The sequence below is a fragment of the Citrus clementina genome, unplaced genomic scaffold (genome assembly GCF_000493195.1).
Source record: "Citrus clementina cultivar Clemenules unplaced genomic scaffold, Citrus_clementina_v1.0 scaffold_7, whole genome shotgun sequence".
Taxonomy (NCBI): Eukaryota; Viridiplantae; Streptophyta; class Magnoliopsida; order Sapindales; family Rutaceae; genus Citrus; species Citrus x clementina.
Window position 1 is genome coordinate 2,610,803 of NW_006262075.1, and position 15,930 is coordinate 2,626,732.

At 34.5% G+C, this 15,930-nt stretch overlaps 2 protein-coding genes across 2 annotated transcripts; one reads left to right on the forward strand and one right to left on the reverse strand.

Moving 5' to 3' along the window:
- Positions 1-55: 55 nt before the first annotated feature.
- Positions 56-4,884, reverse strand: LOC18037013 (wall-associated receptor kinase-like 14). The gene is made up of 4 exons (XM_006425727.2): positions 4,547-4,884; positions 3,663-4,423; positions 2,261-2,332; positions 56-1,570 (listed from the first exon to the last, which is right to left on the reverse strand). Exons 2-4 carry the CDS (start codon positions 4,387-4,389, stop codon positions 291-293), a joined length of 2,079 nt encoding a protein of 692 aa, XP_006425790.1. The 5' UTR covers positions 4,390-4,423; positions 4,547-4,884; the 3' UTR covers positions 56-290.
- A 7,267-nt stretch (positions 4,885-12,151) lies between these two features.
- On the forward strand, positions 12,152-13,828 carry LOC18037246. Its single transcript, XM_006425729.2, has 5 exons — positions 12,152-12,280; positions 12,380-12,432; positions 13,011-13,187; positions 13,302-13,382; positions 13,482-13,828. The coding sequence occupies exons 1-5, from the start codon at positions 12,221-12,223 to the stop codon at positions 13,642-13,644; spliced, it is 534 nt and encodes a 177-aa protein (XP_006425792.1). The 5' UTR covers positions 12,152-12,220; the 3' UTR covers positions 13,645-13,828.
- The last annotated feature ends 2,102 nt before the right edge of the window (positions 13,829-15,930 follow it).

Below are 15,930 nucleotides of genomic sequence, written 5' to 3' on the forward strand. Positions count from 1 at the left end.
AGGCTCTAACGACCCTTCACAACACAAGAACTAGAGATCATCTGAAAATTTTCCGTTCACAAATATACACGTATAATCATTGTAGTGATGGTTTCCACATTATCCACTTGCAAGATTCTGACTATACTACTGTAAAGAAGAGGAGGTGATAAATCAAGCATACATGAAGATATCTATAAACTATGAGAGATGTACAAGCAGCGAGGGTGCATTGGTAGGAATACCAAAAAAATTTGAACGGCATTCACAAAATTTTCAGGAAGCCAAGCACCCCGAGAACATCTTTGAAGTCATTGCACTACATTACCCAACAAGCTGTTTGTGGAAGGTGAGCTCTGTTCGCTTAACCAAGGATCCTGTACAGAAACAGGGGAGCTATCCTTCACCTCATCCAATGTAGTCAGACAATCACCAGATTTAGGGGGAACAACCAACCTCTGACTCTTAACCCCTGCCTTCTTAACTGTCAAGCCACTCAGTGATCTCTGACTTCCGCATTCCGATAATGAACAACAAGACACTGGGGGTGAGCCCATATAAATATTTGAAGCCCATGAACTGACCCTGATGTGTTCTAGCTCTTCTGCCACTTCCATCATAGAAGGCCTCATGTCCCTATGAAATGCAAGGCATCTAAATGCTAGCTCAGCAACATTGTGAATGGATGAGAGTGTCCACGCATCCCTATGTGGCTCAAGGTATGGATCTATTATCTCATCCACACAACCTCTTCCAATCCTATCAATAGCAAGTGCAGCCAAATTCACCTCACTGTGAGGGCGAGAAAAATCAACCACTTTCAGTGCAGTTATGATCTCAATAAGAACTACCCCAAAACTGTAAACATCACTTTTGTCAGAAAGATGGAAATACTGATGGTATTGAGGATCAAGGTAGCCTGGAGTTCCTTGTGGAGCAGTTGAGATGTGAGATGACTCAGTCATGCCAAGTCTGGAAAGCCCAAAATCCGCTACCTTTGACCTATAGTTGTAATCCAATAGTATATTGCTGGATTTGATGTCTCGGTGGTAAATTGGTGGATTCATAGCTGAGTGAAGATAGGCAATTGCTTGAGCAGTCTCAGTGGCTATGGTAATCCGTATTGTCCAAGGAAGTCCACTTCCTCTCTCTCTTTGCAGATGCTGACACAGAGTACCATTGGGCATAAATTCATAAACAAGTATAGGCTCACCTTCCTCGATGCAGCAACCTAGGAGTCGAAGTAGATTTGGGTGGCTCACAGAGGAGAGAAGCTTAATCTCATTCATAACTTGGTCAATACTGTCAGTGTCTCGATATCTAAACCTTTTTATGGCAACCCAATCATCATTGTGGAGCTTCCCTGCATAAACTGTACCATAGGCACCAGTTCCCAGCCTATGTTTTTCAGAGAAAAAACTGGTGGCTTTTTCAATTTCTTTGTAAGGGTAAAAGGGTACACTAGAGTTGCCAGCTGCTTGACACAGAAGGCGCTTTGCGCTCAGCTGGTTTCTCAAAGAAGTGGACCGCTTTCGGAAGCAGTAACATAGAAGAGCCACAACAGCCACTATGGAAGCTCCAGCAATAAGCCCTAAAAATGACAAATTTTATACATGTTCTATTACATTTCTTCATTAGAAAATAAAATGTCAAAATTACTACAGTATTTGTTTTCAGAACAAATTCTTTATCATGATTCCAAAAGTTAAGAAAAGAGAAATCAATATTTAGTCAAGTGTTATTGTGACTAAACCGAATTATAGTCATCACACTAACATAAGGAATTGGCCCACAAGCAATTACTTGGGATGGTAGTGTTAAAGTTTAGAATAAGAATATGTCAAATCACAAGAATCCAAAGGAATCGTTCAGAAACTAGTCTTCGATTCAGTTTATCAGGTCATATCAGTAAGAATTTTATATACAAGGATCACTAAAACAATATATCCTCTAACAAAATCAAAACCTTTTATTACCTTCAAAAGTTCATTAATTTTCAAGGATTTGAATTTAAATATAAAAAAGAAAATAAGTTTAGTGAGAAACAAGAGAAGCACAAGAATTTTTAAGCAAGTACATAACTGACTAGTTGAGGAACACAGCAAAAAGTGACAATCGAGGATGAAACCGAAACTTTTATAATAAGATGATCCTGCAGTTCCTTATATGACACTTTTAAGGAATTTAAGTTGATTCAAGGTAAGAATTGCATGTTAAAACAACAATTATCGAAACATGAGACTCAGTGACTGTGATTCATTGAATTAAAGATAAAATTTACCTCCAACAAGAGCACCAATTCTAGTCCCCCCACATTTGCCAGATAAATACTTTGAAGCACTGCAGTCAGAAGCTGTGACAAGGAAAAAGGGGGTAAGCAAGGATATCACTTGAAAATAACAAGGCAATAAAGTTTCGGTTGTATTTAAGTTCCATAAACTAACAAATAGCTTCATCAGATCAAGCAATATCCATACACTATTTACTTGTATTAGTGAGGTTCACATGGATTTTCCTCGTTCAAAAAAACATTTTGGAGAGGTTCCATATTGCTAGCTTGGAAATATGGCTTTTACTTTTGTATGCGTCTGCTCAATCTTTTGATTTATAACATTCAGCAACTCCATGAAACAGAAGCTAAGGAACAAATTTTTGTAATCAGACTCAAGAGGCATTAAGGCACAGATGTCCGGCTAAAATCAGCTAAAATTCTTGCCAATGTCTCAAATATTACCAATTATATGCAAAGCAATTTGTTGATATTCACTGACTGATGGGGGAAGGGAATCTTTAGTTTAGGCGTCCACTGAAATAGTCCTAATCATTTGACTTTTTGTTGCTTAGAAGTTCAAAATTATGTGGTTCAAACATGTGCTTAGACTAATACTACCGATTCCAAAAGGTGAGTTAGAATAACTGTAGAAGGTTTGACTTCCAACTTCACCAAGATTATCTCCTAAGCAAAGCTTGCCAATTATAAATACATACTGCAGGCCTATATTCCCGGCCGACATAATATAACCCCGCTCATCATGGTTAGAAATCATTGTATCGTTCATATCAACAAAGTTCCCATGAACTGTGACAAATTGCCCCATCCCATCACATCTTTATCTGAAATCATAATTTCCCATTTCCCTATCGGCTCAATTCTAGACACGTGGGACCTAGTTACTCATACCCCGTTGATTACTTATGTACTTACATCGAATCATGCATACTTTTCTAAACTCTAGATAACGTACCCAAATCAAATAACTCATATCCTGACTCACTCCGGCGACCCAAAATAATAATAATAATAATAATAATCCCCTTGATTAGGAAGGAACCACTATGAATAATTCCACAATTCCACGCTCCCACTTCCAATTTTCCAAACGAAAATAACGATAATTACAGTAATGACACTAATATTTATAATATGAACTAACAAAAAGAAATCCAGTCAAATTTCAACCTCAAGAGGTAGGGGGAGGAGGGCACTTTCGTCATAATAAGGTGTCACTCAGTTATTGGTCAGGATATAACACCGCACGAAGCCAACCGTGGGCTTTCCCGGTTTGACCAATTTCACCGGCCACCTCACCAAAGACCAGACACTTAGAATATAGAATTAAAGCAGACAAATTAAGCAAATAAATAATTAAAAGGATTTAATAAGAAACGGCGAGTTAACTCACTTCTCCGGCATCCATCACCGGCTACGAAACCATCACCTTCAAAACCTTCCTGACACCGGCAACGGTGCCCAGAAATTCCGTTGGCGAGCGTGACATTAGGAGTACAATCGGCATTTTTAGAGCAATTGCAGGAGCCATTAAGCCCCCAACCCAGCTCCAATAGCTGAAACTCGAGCGACCCGGCCGAGTTTCCGCCTGAGTTAAAAGCCAACGATGAAAACAGATAGTTGCACCCAGTCCGACTCAAGTCATTAAAGCTCATGAAACTCGCACTCTTATTTTCGTTGTATGGCCAAGAGAAACACGTTATATTATCGCTACCAACACCACACGTCTTTAGATTGAAGCGTTGCTCGACCAAACTCGTCGGTATAACGCAGCCGTTTTGATGAGTCGTACAGTTCTGAAGAAGCAGGCTGTTCTGCCGCGTCATCCCGTAGTTGGGACCGAACAGCGGATGGAGTGACGTAATCTGCCGGTGGCATTTTGTGGGAAGGTTGACGAAGATGCTGTCCGCCGTCACGTTTTGGACCTCAAACTCTCCGATTTTCACGGTTGCGTTCGCACAGGTTAAACGGATCGCGCAACCCGGTGAGAATCCGAACGGGTACGGCACGCGTTTAGTTGATTTCCCGTTCCTACAGGTGCGGTCGCACAAGTCGGCGGCGTTAGCAAGATAGAGTATACAGATGGAGATGAGAAGAGATAAACTTAGTTGAGGAATCATGATCTCCACTCATCAATTATGGGCCCTAGCTTTTCTGCGAATAAAACAAGAGATTGGTTAACAGAACGAAAAGAAAATAAACAAATAAATAAATAAATAAAACTTGATGACGATGAAAGCTTGATCGAAAGAGCATGAGAGTGGTTGGTGTCCTTACAGCGCAGTTTGACTAGAAGGAAAATTAGTGGAGAAAATAAAGGAGAATTTCTGAAAGCCGTTGGGAGGTCATCTACATCAGTAAATGCTCAAAGAAGAGGCGGAGGTTGAGACTTGAGGGGCAGGGACATTTATGGTAAATTAAAGCTCTTCATTTCATTTTTCCCTTTGCCAAGGCCCAAGGAGATGAAATTTTGGTGCGGTCAAATACTTACTACTTCTTCTTCAGAATGTTTCAATGGCCCGCCGTAAATGCTCTGCAATTTCAAATGAAATACTGAAGTTTGGCTAAACGGAAATAAAAGAGAAAAAAAAATTAATAAATACGGTTGAAATTCTGAGAGAGAGCGCCTCAGCTTCCTCTCTTTCGTGTTAAGTGCAAGTTGGCTACTTGTAATTACAGAAATATCCTCTTCTCTTTTTTTTTTTTTTCTCTTTAATCTTTTATGTGATACTCTTTATCTCATTATTGAAAATGAGATAAAAATAAAAATACTCTTCAACTCAACTAAGAAATTATTAAAAAAATTATATCATATATTTGATCACTAAAATAAAGTTACATAAGTAATAAAATAAATAAATACATATTTTTTTAGAAATTAAATGTTGATGGAATTCTTTTAAAAAATAAATGTGATTATGGTATAATACCAAAATTAAAGTATCTTTTTCATAAAGTAATATACCATAAATGTTTTCCTTAAAAGTAACTGTTGTATAATTTTATTTTGAAGGGATATATATATGTAGAATTGCTGGAAGTATTTATGTGGTCCGTCAACATGCAAATTATAATTGGTCTTGACTATATAACAAAAGTTTTTTGTATGTGGACTTGCTTTAATCCAACCAACCTTATGCTTATTTGGTGATAATCAATCATATAGTAAATGATTTGACGAAGGTGGGAATGTGGACCGCCATCATTGTGGACAATTGTTGGACCCACCACATTCTATTTGCTTTGCATGTTAAGAGTGATTTCAGATATTTTATGCACCATTTTAGTTTTAATTGAAGTTAGCTGAGACAATGCCTAAAATGTTGTCACAAAGTTGAAAGTCAACCATGACAGGTAGGGCTCTAGAGTCTCTAGATCATAAAATTTATGTAGGTTTGGTCATGTAATAAGCCCGGTACCATTGATTGATTGATTGAGGAGGAAAGCCGAAAGTGGGGTTGTGGATTTAAAACATCAAATCATGCTTCTCTCCCTTTTTTAGGCATGAATTCAACTATGTATACCCCGTATTTTTCGGTTACCTTATTTGGTTGAATTAGATTTCAATTCTCATTACTCTTTATCTTAAGTAGTTATGTTAAAAAAGTAAATAAATGAATAAAAGATTGTCAGAATTATATTACAATAAACACCCACTAACTGTAATTCAACAAAAAAAAAATTTATGAGTGATGATAAAATTATAAATTCTTGAATAAAAATTATTTAAAAAGTTTTGTTTAAAAATCCATCTATTATTCATTATAAAAAAAATAGATATATAAAGTATAAATTTTAATGTGAAAGAAGATTATTATTTTTTTTTATCAAATGATTATATATTTTTATCAAATTTTAATGTTTAAGAAATACTCATAAGGGCAGTATTGGCATATGGAATAAAATAGGAGTGCTACTAGCCTGCCGTGCCGTCTCTTTCGACTGGTCGACCGGGAATCGGGCGAGTAAAGGACATTCTGACAGAAGAAAAGGTAAAGAAACTAACTACTGTGGTTGGTTTTACGATGTTACCCTTTCTTATCCGCAAAAATTGTTGACCGGAACTTGAGCAGTCCTGGTTTGTGCCGTTGACTTCACTAACTCCGTTAATTGTGCTCGGAGTTAGATAAAATCATAGAAAGGGTTCAGCTAGCTTGGATTAGTTCTAAAGTAGAACAGTCTCTTAAATCATTTGATATATATATATTGTTACAATTATTTTAAATTCAACTATAAATATTTAATAGTTGTGAAAGCTGCTCTACATTAGAGCTGCTCCAATGTAACAACTGCCTCATAATAAGATGAAAAAAATCAATCAGACAATCGATGAGAGGCGGGTAAATTTCTTTTTTTTTTTTTCAAATCGTTGCAGCTAGCAATAGTGCTGTTATACCTCTACTGTATACAAGAGTGGTACCGTACTATTTCAACTTCAAGCAAGAAAATGATCAAACTATCTCATCTTTTGTGATATTTTCTTATTTTGAACTCTCCCAATTTAGTATTTTGGCAAATACCATATTTGCAATGAGCGAGTTTTGTTGCTTCTTAAACTGAAAATATCAAACCTTTTGAAACGGGGATTATAAAAAAAAAAAAAAAAAAAGAACACAAAGGAAATTAAAAATATTAATGCAAGACAGTTGCAGCTGTAACTATACTATATATGTGTAATTGGGTGGAACCGGTACAACGACTTGCTAACAATATTATATGGTCATTTATGCTTTGCTTGTTTCGGCTCCTCATCACCAGATAATGCTAATTAATTAAGTAATTTTAATGGATTATAAGTACATTAAGCTGCTAGTTATTTTTAAAAATTTCTCATTTCCATGCATGAAAAGTTCATTAATTATGTATGAGCAAGGAAGCTACTCGAAACGTTTTCTTTTTCCGAGTATTTTTCGCAATTCAGAATAAAACACTTTCTTTTCTCAAGCGAAGTTGACTTAAATAAGTAATATGTATAGAATAAACAGAGCCCTCTGGTTGTGTACCCATGAGCTGAGTCTAAAAGCTGAAGCCCGCCTGAAATCACAAGTGGTGTAGTTACGAATCAACTTAAAATTGAATGGTAAAACCGTACGAACATTTTTGCTTTAGCTTTTGCTTTAATTAATTAAAACGACACACAAATTAAAGCAGCATTTTCCGACCATAGACCACCAATTAAGTGGGGCACCACACGGCACACCGAAATGCCGGAAAGTGACAGCTAGCTTTCCTCCAAGTCTGAGGTTTTTATTTTTTTATTTTTTTTTTTAAATGGTGTCGTGTTGAGTGTCGTCCATGGAAAACTTGCACGACGGGCGTCACCAATATGCTTAGAAAGGGTAAAAGAATTGAGAGAATATATGACTTTGGGGTTTTTTTTTTTTTTTTTTTTTTTTTTCAATTTGATTTGCTACGGTACATTTGTATGTGCGTATGTAGGACTTTGAAGGTGTGTATATGGAAATAACCTAACCGCATCTGCATGACTAACAAGGAAGTTTACCTATATCCTAAATCTTTAACACCTTCCTAGTTGATCCCATTGGTCGGTCCAAGTCAGGGCCGAACAAGCCGATCTTGGTTGGAGGGACTAAAGAATTTTTTCAAACCTATAAAATAGATATTTTTTTAATATAAAATATTAATTATTAAACTATTTTTTTTTTACATGGGCCATGACACATGCCAGTTCCTTAATAGATGAGTCATTGCTTTTTGTTTAATAAGGGTCAAAATTGAGTTTTGTGTTTAACTGACCAATTTTTTTTCAATTTTTATTTACTGATATAACCCATTTTTTTCACTAAAATTTGAAGACCAGGAAGGATGAGGAAGGAACAAAATTAAAAGAAAAAAAAAAGATTCTTATCCGCAAACAAGGATGTGAAATTGAGACTTTCTCTTTTGTTTTTCTAATATATTTTTAAAAAATTAAAATTAAAAAAAAAAAAGATTCATGAGACTTCTTTTTCTGCTTAAACACGGAATAAAAGTCACCAGTCGCCGGGGTCTACGGTACGTCATTTTTTATGCTTAAACTCTTCGAGTCTACGAGTCTTATCCTCTAATCCTAGACGTGCGCTTGCAAATTGCAATGACTTGATTCTTGTACCATTTTCACATTAATTCAAAGAAGAGGACAGTTCTGTTTGTATTCTCACTCTTTTTTTTTTTTTAATTTCTTTTTGACTGAGTAAACAAACCAGTTTATAAAAAGGATCTATTTTATATCATAATATATATATATATATATAGAGAGAGAGAGACAAGTAACGAAATTATCTAAATTAATCTTGCTTAACAGTTGAGAATCTTTCGACATACTAATCGACCCTGATGCCAAATCCTTGATTCTTGTCAAGCATATAGAAATTAATTATATTACAAAAATCTTCTTATGACACATAATTAATTAATTTTTAAAAATTGAGCAAATGGAACACTAACAATGATATACTTCGCTTCAATTAAATAGAAAGGGAAACAAACAACGACCTAAAAATAGAGTGCACAAAAACAAGAAATTACGAGACAAATGACACGCAACAAATTAAAAGGGCATGACTTGTCTAAGTCTTCTGCAACAGCTATTTGTTTGCTGTCTCTACCTCTAGTATTGGGATAAAGATCATCTCCTAATTTGAGCTTTCATAAATTTTTTAAGATCTTGTGTCATGTGTCTTTAAATGATAATGTATAGGTAGGATTTAACTTTTTCATTTTCTTTATTTATTAACTACGAATCATTTACATGTATTTTTACTCATGATCAGATCATAAGAGAATCATAATCCCTAGTACTGACCCTTCGCATCCTAATTTTAACGTAATCCTTGCAATTCTATCAAAGCAGACTTTGCATATTAATCTTCTTTTACTACATTTATTTAATATTTTGCAAAATATATAATACATTCATTTTTATGTACATATGTGAATAGCTTTGTATTGGCATCTTGTGTGTATAATGATGAAACGAAAACATTTAAAATTGATTGATAAGAGAAACAAAGGTTTTTGAATAATTAAGTTTATTGAATAAGTATGAATTAACAAAACTAAGGTTTTGGGCCCTTTATATAATAACTTTAAATATTATAAATTTATAAAAATAGACAAATTTTAAATATTATGTTATAATAAAATTCTCTTAATCAAAATAAGAAAAGTAAAACAAGTGGTGTTCAAATCCGATATCTAAAAATAAAAAATATAACCTAAAATAATTAAGAAAATATCTTAAAACTGAAAAATGACTAGAAAAAAAGTAAAATTTCTAATTTGAACATGGTGCAAAATGGCAAAAGCAGTATTCTCATCATAATTTTCAAACCCTCAAAATAGACACATGTGGCTCAGATTATGACCTCCGAAAGATACCATATTTGCCCCATGCAACCAGGGCATCCTTATTTAATTTATTAGTGTGAGGCTGTAATTAAAATATAAAAGAACACGTACTTTAATATATTAAAAATTATATATTTTTTTTCAATTTGTGTATTGAAATTTATATTTTTTATCTGTTAATAATTTAAATTTTGTATTTTGTATTTTTTACTAGTATCTTTAATTTACTAAAATGAAGACGCACTTGCTAAAGAATGATTATATATATATATATATATATAGTCAAATGAAATCAGCAGTAACTAGAAGTCATAAATAAGACAAATAGACTCCCTTACTGAACGTCTGAATCATTTGAAAACTGCAAATAGCTTAACTGACCCGCTACTCATGAGAGTTTCATGCGAAATTTCCAAGAGAAGCATCATCCATTTTGGCAATAATTCTTTGACCAAACTTAATTACAACAAGGTAGCTGGTCAAGCCTCTTGCGATCCCTCTACGCCAAAATGTACATGTTTGATTGTACAATTGTTTCTTTCTCTTGCGAAGACTAATATATATATATACACATACATATACATTTTATAATTTTAACTATGCACCTCAATCCCCTATTCCAAATGAACTATATCCTCTTGTACTTGGAATTTTTAATGAATCTATAGCTTCCACGATAATACACTAACTAATTGGGCTATCGATCTTGTGATGAACAATTTGAGATCACTAGAACTTCTGAAAATGGCTCGATGTTTCACGTACAATCCGAAGTTTCGTAATGACGTTGGTTGGACTAGAAATAAACACCCCATTAATTCTTCCAAACATGAGTTTATCTTAACTAAAGTATGAGCAATTGCATTATGATCTCCCTAAATTTCAACCGTATTGTTAACTCTGCATCTTTTTTATTTATTTATTTTTTCTGAATATCCACAATAGTCCAAAAGATTTCAGTTCTACCCCTCTTCTTATATAACACAAAATCAACTACATATTGCAATCGGTTTGAGGGAGCAACTCTGCATCGTTTGCAATCTAAATGCCAGATTAACAGCTGCTACTTCTGCCCGAGCTACATGATGTTTATTTTGTTAAAGAAAACTAGAAAATATTGAGTAAGGGTGCAGGCTATTTGCCGTAAAAAAATTTATTCTAAACCCAATAAATTTAATGAAAAATATTCGTAAATTTTAAATTCAACAGTAGAGTATAAGTGTTTGTTTGGTATAATTTATTTAACAGTCATAAATATTTAAAACATCTTTTATTTATGTGAAACTCTTATTTTATTCATTTCATAATATAACCTTAAAAAACTTGTCTGTTAAAATAATTTTAAAATTTTTTAATAAAAGTTTTCATTAACAATTAAACAACTATTTCGATTTTTTTTTTTAAGTTTTATTTTCAAAATCTCGGCTAACAAAAATTCAATTTGAAAATCTATGCCGAACGAAACAAAGAAATACTTTGAATTTTGATCTTTTGTTTGGGGGTTGAGTTCTCATCTTGAATTTGTTTTTCTGGGTTTTGTATGAGTCTCATAATTAATTAAGGACCAAAATTTCTTAATCAATTTGGTAACCAATTATTTGTTCGCACCTTAGAACCTTCTCACTGGCTAATTTTGTTCCACAAAAATGTTAGTTGTTAATTAACCAAGATGTGCCAGTCTATTTGTTTCAGCACATGCCCGTCTTCGGTCATAAGATTTAGTGATTAAATACTTGACAAAAGATCGGCGTACGTTACCCGTAGTCTTGGCATATGATTATGACATAATATAATTATAAATATAATATATTATAATCCGACATTATTGTATAATAAAATATAACTTATATTATATTATATTATAAAACAATATAATATAAAATTTTAATTTAATTATAAAGTAACTTTCATTTGTTGATGTCGAATATGATTATTTAATTTAAATTTAGTATCTTGGTAAATAATAAATGATTAAATAATTAAAATACTTTTTACATGTTTCAAGTAAAATAATTAAAACAACTTTATACAGTAAAAGTAAAATAATGTATTATCATTTATTTGTTAAATGTCCAGGTTTATTAATATTTTACATCATTATTTAAAATCAAATTTTATTTAAATATAAATATAAATTTATTATAAGTTATTGAATAATAAAAGTAAAATGATTAAAGTTAAAATATGAACAACTTTAATACAATATAGTTTAAATCATCCCCACATGGATTTATTTTATGCTCCTTTCATTATACTAACTACTTTCTTAATGCAATACAATGCAACTAAAAATTATAATAAAGTATGAATTTATATAAAAATAATGTTTTAACGCAATACAATATAGTATAAGGCAAGCTAGCAATGGCACCATGAGTTTATTATATGATTTGTTTTATAAAAAATCAGGGTTTAATGAATAAAAGCCATCGTGGGCCTTAAATTGAGTTAGTTGAGATGAGTGGGCTTTTCTGAAAGTGTTGAAATAGGCCAGGCCAGCCCAATCAAAAACACCACAAAACTAACTGGCACCTTAAGCAGTTAACCCTAGCTTCAATGTCTTTCGTTTCAGAGAGGGGGTTTGAGATTTGAGAATTGAGAATGTCGTCGGAGAAAGAAGATAATGACTCGGATGAGCCCGAGGAGCTCACAGCCGAGCAGGTGTGGTTTTTATTTCTTTGTTTATTGGTGTAAAAATAAGAATTTTATTATTTGAAATTTGTTTTTATTATTACTAACCAGAGTTAAAAATATGGGCAGGGGTTGCAGCAAGACGAGGAGATACGAAAAGTCCAGAAAGAAAACAAAGCCAGGTAGGAGAAAAGTAAATGCAAAATAAGTTATCAGTTCTGTAGATTGTGAACGTAGTGGGGTTCGATAATTTATTTATTTTTAAAAAAATTGAATGGTGCAAAGGTCATTTATTGTGTAGCCGACATTACGCAGAGAAGAGAAGTTTAGGTCAGTAGATGAACTGCGTTTATAGAGATTTTAGCGCCAAATAATATAATACGGCACATGCGGGGTGCTGTAAATTTGAGCCATGAACTTGTTTTTCCTGGCTTTATTATGGGGTCAAATGACATGGAAGACCGATGTTCTGTATAAGCTATTTACTGTCTTTCTGGTGGAGGCAAGTGTTCATAGGTGATGATGGAATGGAATCAGCCTGATTTTTTTTTTTTAATTTACTTCCTAACATCTGGATTTAGAATGAAATTTTGAAAGCTTGCTAGTTCATAATTCTGATTGTTGTTTCTTTCTTTGCCAATGCTAAGGCCTGTCAGATTTGTATTGTGGTTTGAAATTCTTTTCTAAAAGATAATTGTTAAACTGATGGTTTTGCCCTAAAAGATTTATTTACTGAATCTTGTTATGCATCTTTCCACAGAATTCTTCGTGAGGGAAAGGAACGTCGGAGACTATGGGCTCAAAGGAAAACATCACGACCTTCAAAAGTAGGTGAAGGCATCCGAGATGTAGCCAAAATCGAGCCAGAAAATGAGTCTTTGGGTAGAGCGGGGATGCTTCCGAGTGACATTGTTGAAATGCTTGCCGCTCAAGAGAAGTATGATGCCCCATCTCTCTCCCATTTGTGTGTCTGTATTTGTGGCATGCACATGCACTGAGTTTTCTACTCTGTTAGCTGCTACATACTAACTAAGAGGTTGTCTTTCTTCAGACAAGTTTTCTTTTCAGATTCTGAAGATGAGAAGGCTGAGGTGAAACCTACTTCAAGGAAGAAGAAAAAGAAAAGTGCAGGGTAAAGGGTCTTGTTCCTTCCTTGATGATGGAAGAAAGTTTCTTTTTGGTTAAAAAACAATTGAAATTTAATATTTTGTTCATTAACTTCGATTTGCAGGTCAGAACCTGTTGTTTTGAATGATATTCCTCCTCCCGAATGCTTAAACAGATCCTTGGAGTTCCTAAAGAAAAGGAAAATGCAGGTGTCAAGGTCGTCTGCGGTTCTGAACAACTCTAACCAAGCACTTCGCCTCCTTTCTTCTTCTGGCTTGTTAAAGTGAAAAATGACAAACTTGGGTGTTGATTCTTCAGTTAATCAGTCATTGAAGCTAATATGGGATGGCTTGTCCAATAGCTCCAGCACCAAGATTTTCTGAAATTTGTTTTAGTGTTGGTAATTGCATTATTGTACTTAAGATTGTTTGTTAAAATGAGTTATATCCAAAGTGGTTACTTTGTTCCCCACTTCAGACAATGGTATCTTGCAAGAGATTCGGCGCTGATTAAAATTGGGCCCTCGCTTGTCTTTGTTGGCCTTAAAATGTACTACAAGCGGCAGAACTCCCCAGTACTGGCTTTTTTTAAAAATATATATATATATATTAAGGAAAGCGTAGCCGTCAAAATTCACAAACGAGCAATATGGACAATCAAATAACCCAAAAAGATTTCAATATATATACTTGGTGCATTTTTTTTCAATGGAAAGTGGATGTTAATATGCAGACATCCTGTTACAGAAACTTGCTTCTGGCCTCTGAGACACGGAGGACGTGTTAGTTGATGCCTAAGGAAGGGTCTCAAGAGTTCTCTCGCTCAGACATTTGCACGATAAATGATGTTGGATATTCCATTGCAGAAATCTCTAGACATCGTTCATATCATTCGTTTGGGGATTGGCTGGCATGTATAAGCTGTCCAACAGAAATTTCCTAGGGTAGGGGATCATGGGCTTTGCTGTATGAACCTTTTGATTCTCATGACGCTACAAATTAACAACATCAAGATGCAATTCAGAATGTGGGAACAAGGCCCCCAATAGAAATTATAAGCGAAAAAACAAACAGAACATAATACAAGTATTCAAAAATATATACAATAGATTATATGGTGGTGAAGTAGAAATGTATTGAATTATTTGATGGAAGTGGTGAAGTTTTCACTCGAGAGTTGGATTGTTCTATTTCAAATATAAGAAGCAGGCACTCATCAATATATATATATATATATAAGAAGCGGGCTACAAAATCAACCAGTCATTCTCTTGCTCATATGAATGACGGAGCCATTTCAAGTTTCACAACTCACTACCTTTCTAGTTAAAGTACAAGAAGACGGAACTGAAGCCGCATACGTGTAATATCATACAAACTTTAATTAATTTAATTAATTAAATAAACATTTAATAATTTTGGCTGTGAGAAGAGAAGTTCACGGGGAAGAGAAAGCATCATCCAGCCACTGGTGCTCATGCTGTCCTGAGCCTGAGCTGCTGGCCAGAGCTTGGAAAGCGCTTTTGACCTTGTTTAAGCTTCTATGGTGACGGATACGTTTGAGGACAACCTTTCTGTCCAAGACTCCAGTGGTAGTACTGGACGAAGAGTCTCTTGAAGTTGATGACGATCTCAAATAAAGCTGTCTTGTGATATTATCTTTTTCTTCTGAGTGGTTTAAGCTCGCCTTCTCCGCGTCCGAGAATGAAGTTTCAGCTTTTGAAATCATGAAAGCCATTTCTTTGTTTAATTGCAAGAAATTGTGTGTGTCACTATGGAGAAATCAGAGATATAGCTTACGAGGAAGTGAGATAACTTACTTCGCATATGGAACGGAATTGTCTAACCACGGTACATATAGTGGGAGGGCCGTTGGTTTTCCCATTTTTAGTGTTTATTCGCCATTTGTTTTCATTCTTGCACATGTTTCCCCCCCCCGGTGTTGCGTGTGTGTAACGTTTCTTTCCGGTTTCCACAAAACAGTGGGCTTTGTTATATCAACTGTGGATGGAGGTAGCTAATACGACACTGCAGTGCAGTTGGTAAAATACCAATAAATAAAGCTCGGCGGTGGAGGAGCATACGCTGGGCCGGGCTATCGGATCCTTATGTTTGCCTAAAACCCGGTGCCTTGCCTTCGGCAGTTGGCACTTAGTCAGCAGCCGTCTTATGGAGATAGTTTCTACTAATGATGCTTACTACACTTGACTTTTGTGTACTGATAGAAATAAGTTGATGTACACGTGCTCTAGGGTCAAGTCCAAATTGCCATAAGACTCCAACAGTGTAGTGGATTAACTTACTTTTAGTTTTGTTGGCCAGTCTTAACAATTTTTTGGTTGAAAGAACAATCTTTAAAATTATTTGTTTCAGAGATAGTGGAAAGAATGAACGAAACATTCCATTCCTCATCTGTTTACATAAGCTTGGGCTTAGAGTGCATGCAACCGAAGTCAGCTCCCAGCTTTTACGGATCTGGCAACCAATGTTGAAAGCACTATAAGAGCTCGCTCCATTGATGGAATGATTTTGCTGAAAAACAAATTTAAAATTAAAATTTTACATTTATGAAAA

Coding starts and splice junctions, on each gene's coding strand:
- LOC18037013 (XM_006425727.2), bottom strand. CDS start 4,389: ATGATTCCTCAACTAAGTTTATCTCTTCTCATCTCCATCTGTATACTC. Junction 2,333..3,662: donor CGGTGATGGATGCCGGAGAA/GTGAGTTAACTC, acceptor TCCTTGTCACAG/CTTCTGACTGCAGTGCTTCA. Junction 1,571..2,260: donor AATTGGTGCTCTTGTTGGAG/GTAAATTTTATC, acceptor TGTCATTTTTAG/GGCTTATTGCTGGAGCTTCC.
- LOC18037246 (XM_006425729.2), top strand. CDS start 12,221: ATGTCGTCGGAGAAAGAAGATAATGACTCGGATGAGCCCGAGGAGCTC. Junction 12,433..13,010: donor CAGAAAGAAAACAAAGCCAG/GTAGGAGAAAAG, acceptor ATCTTTCCACAG/AATTCTTCGTGAGGGAAAGG. Junction 13,188..13,301: donor ATGCTTGCCGCTCAAGAGAA/GTATGATGCCCC, acceptor GTCTTTCTTCAG/ACAAGTTTTCTTTTCAGATT.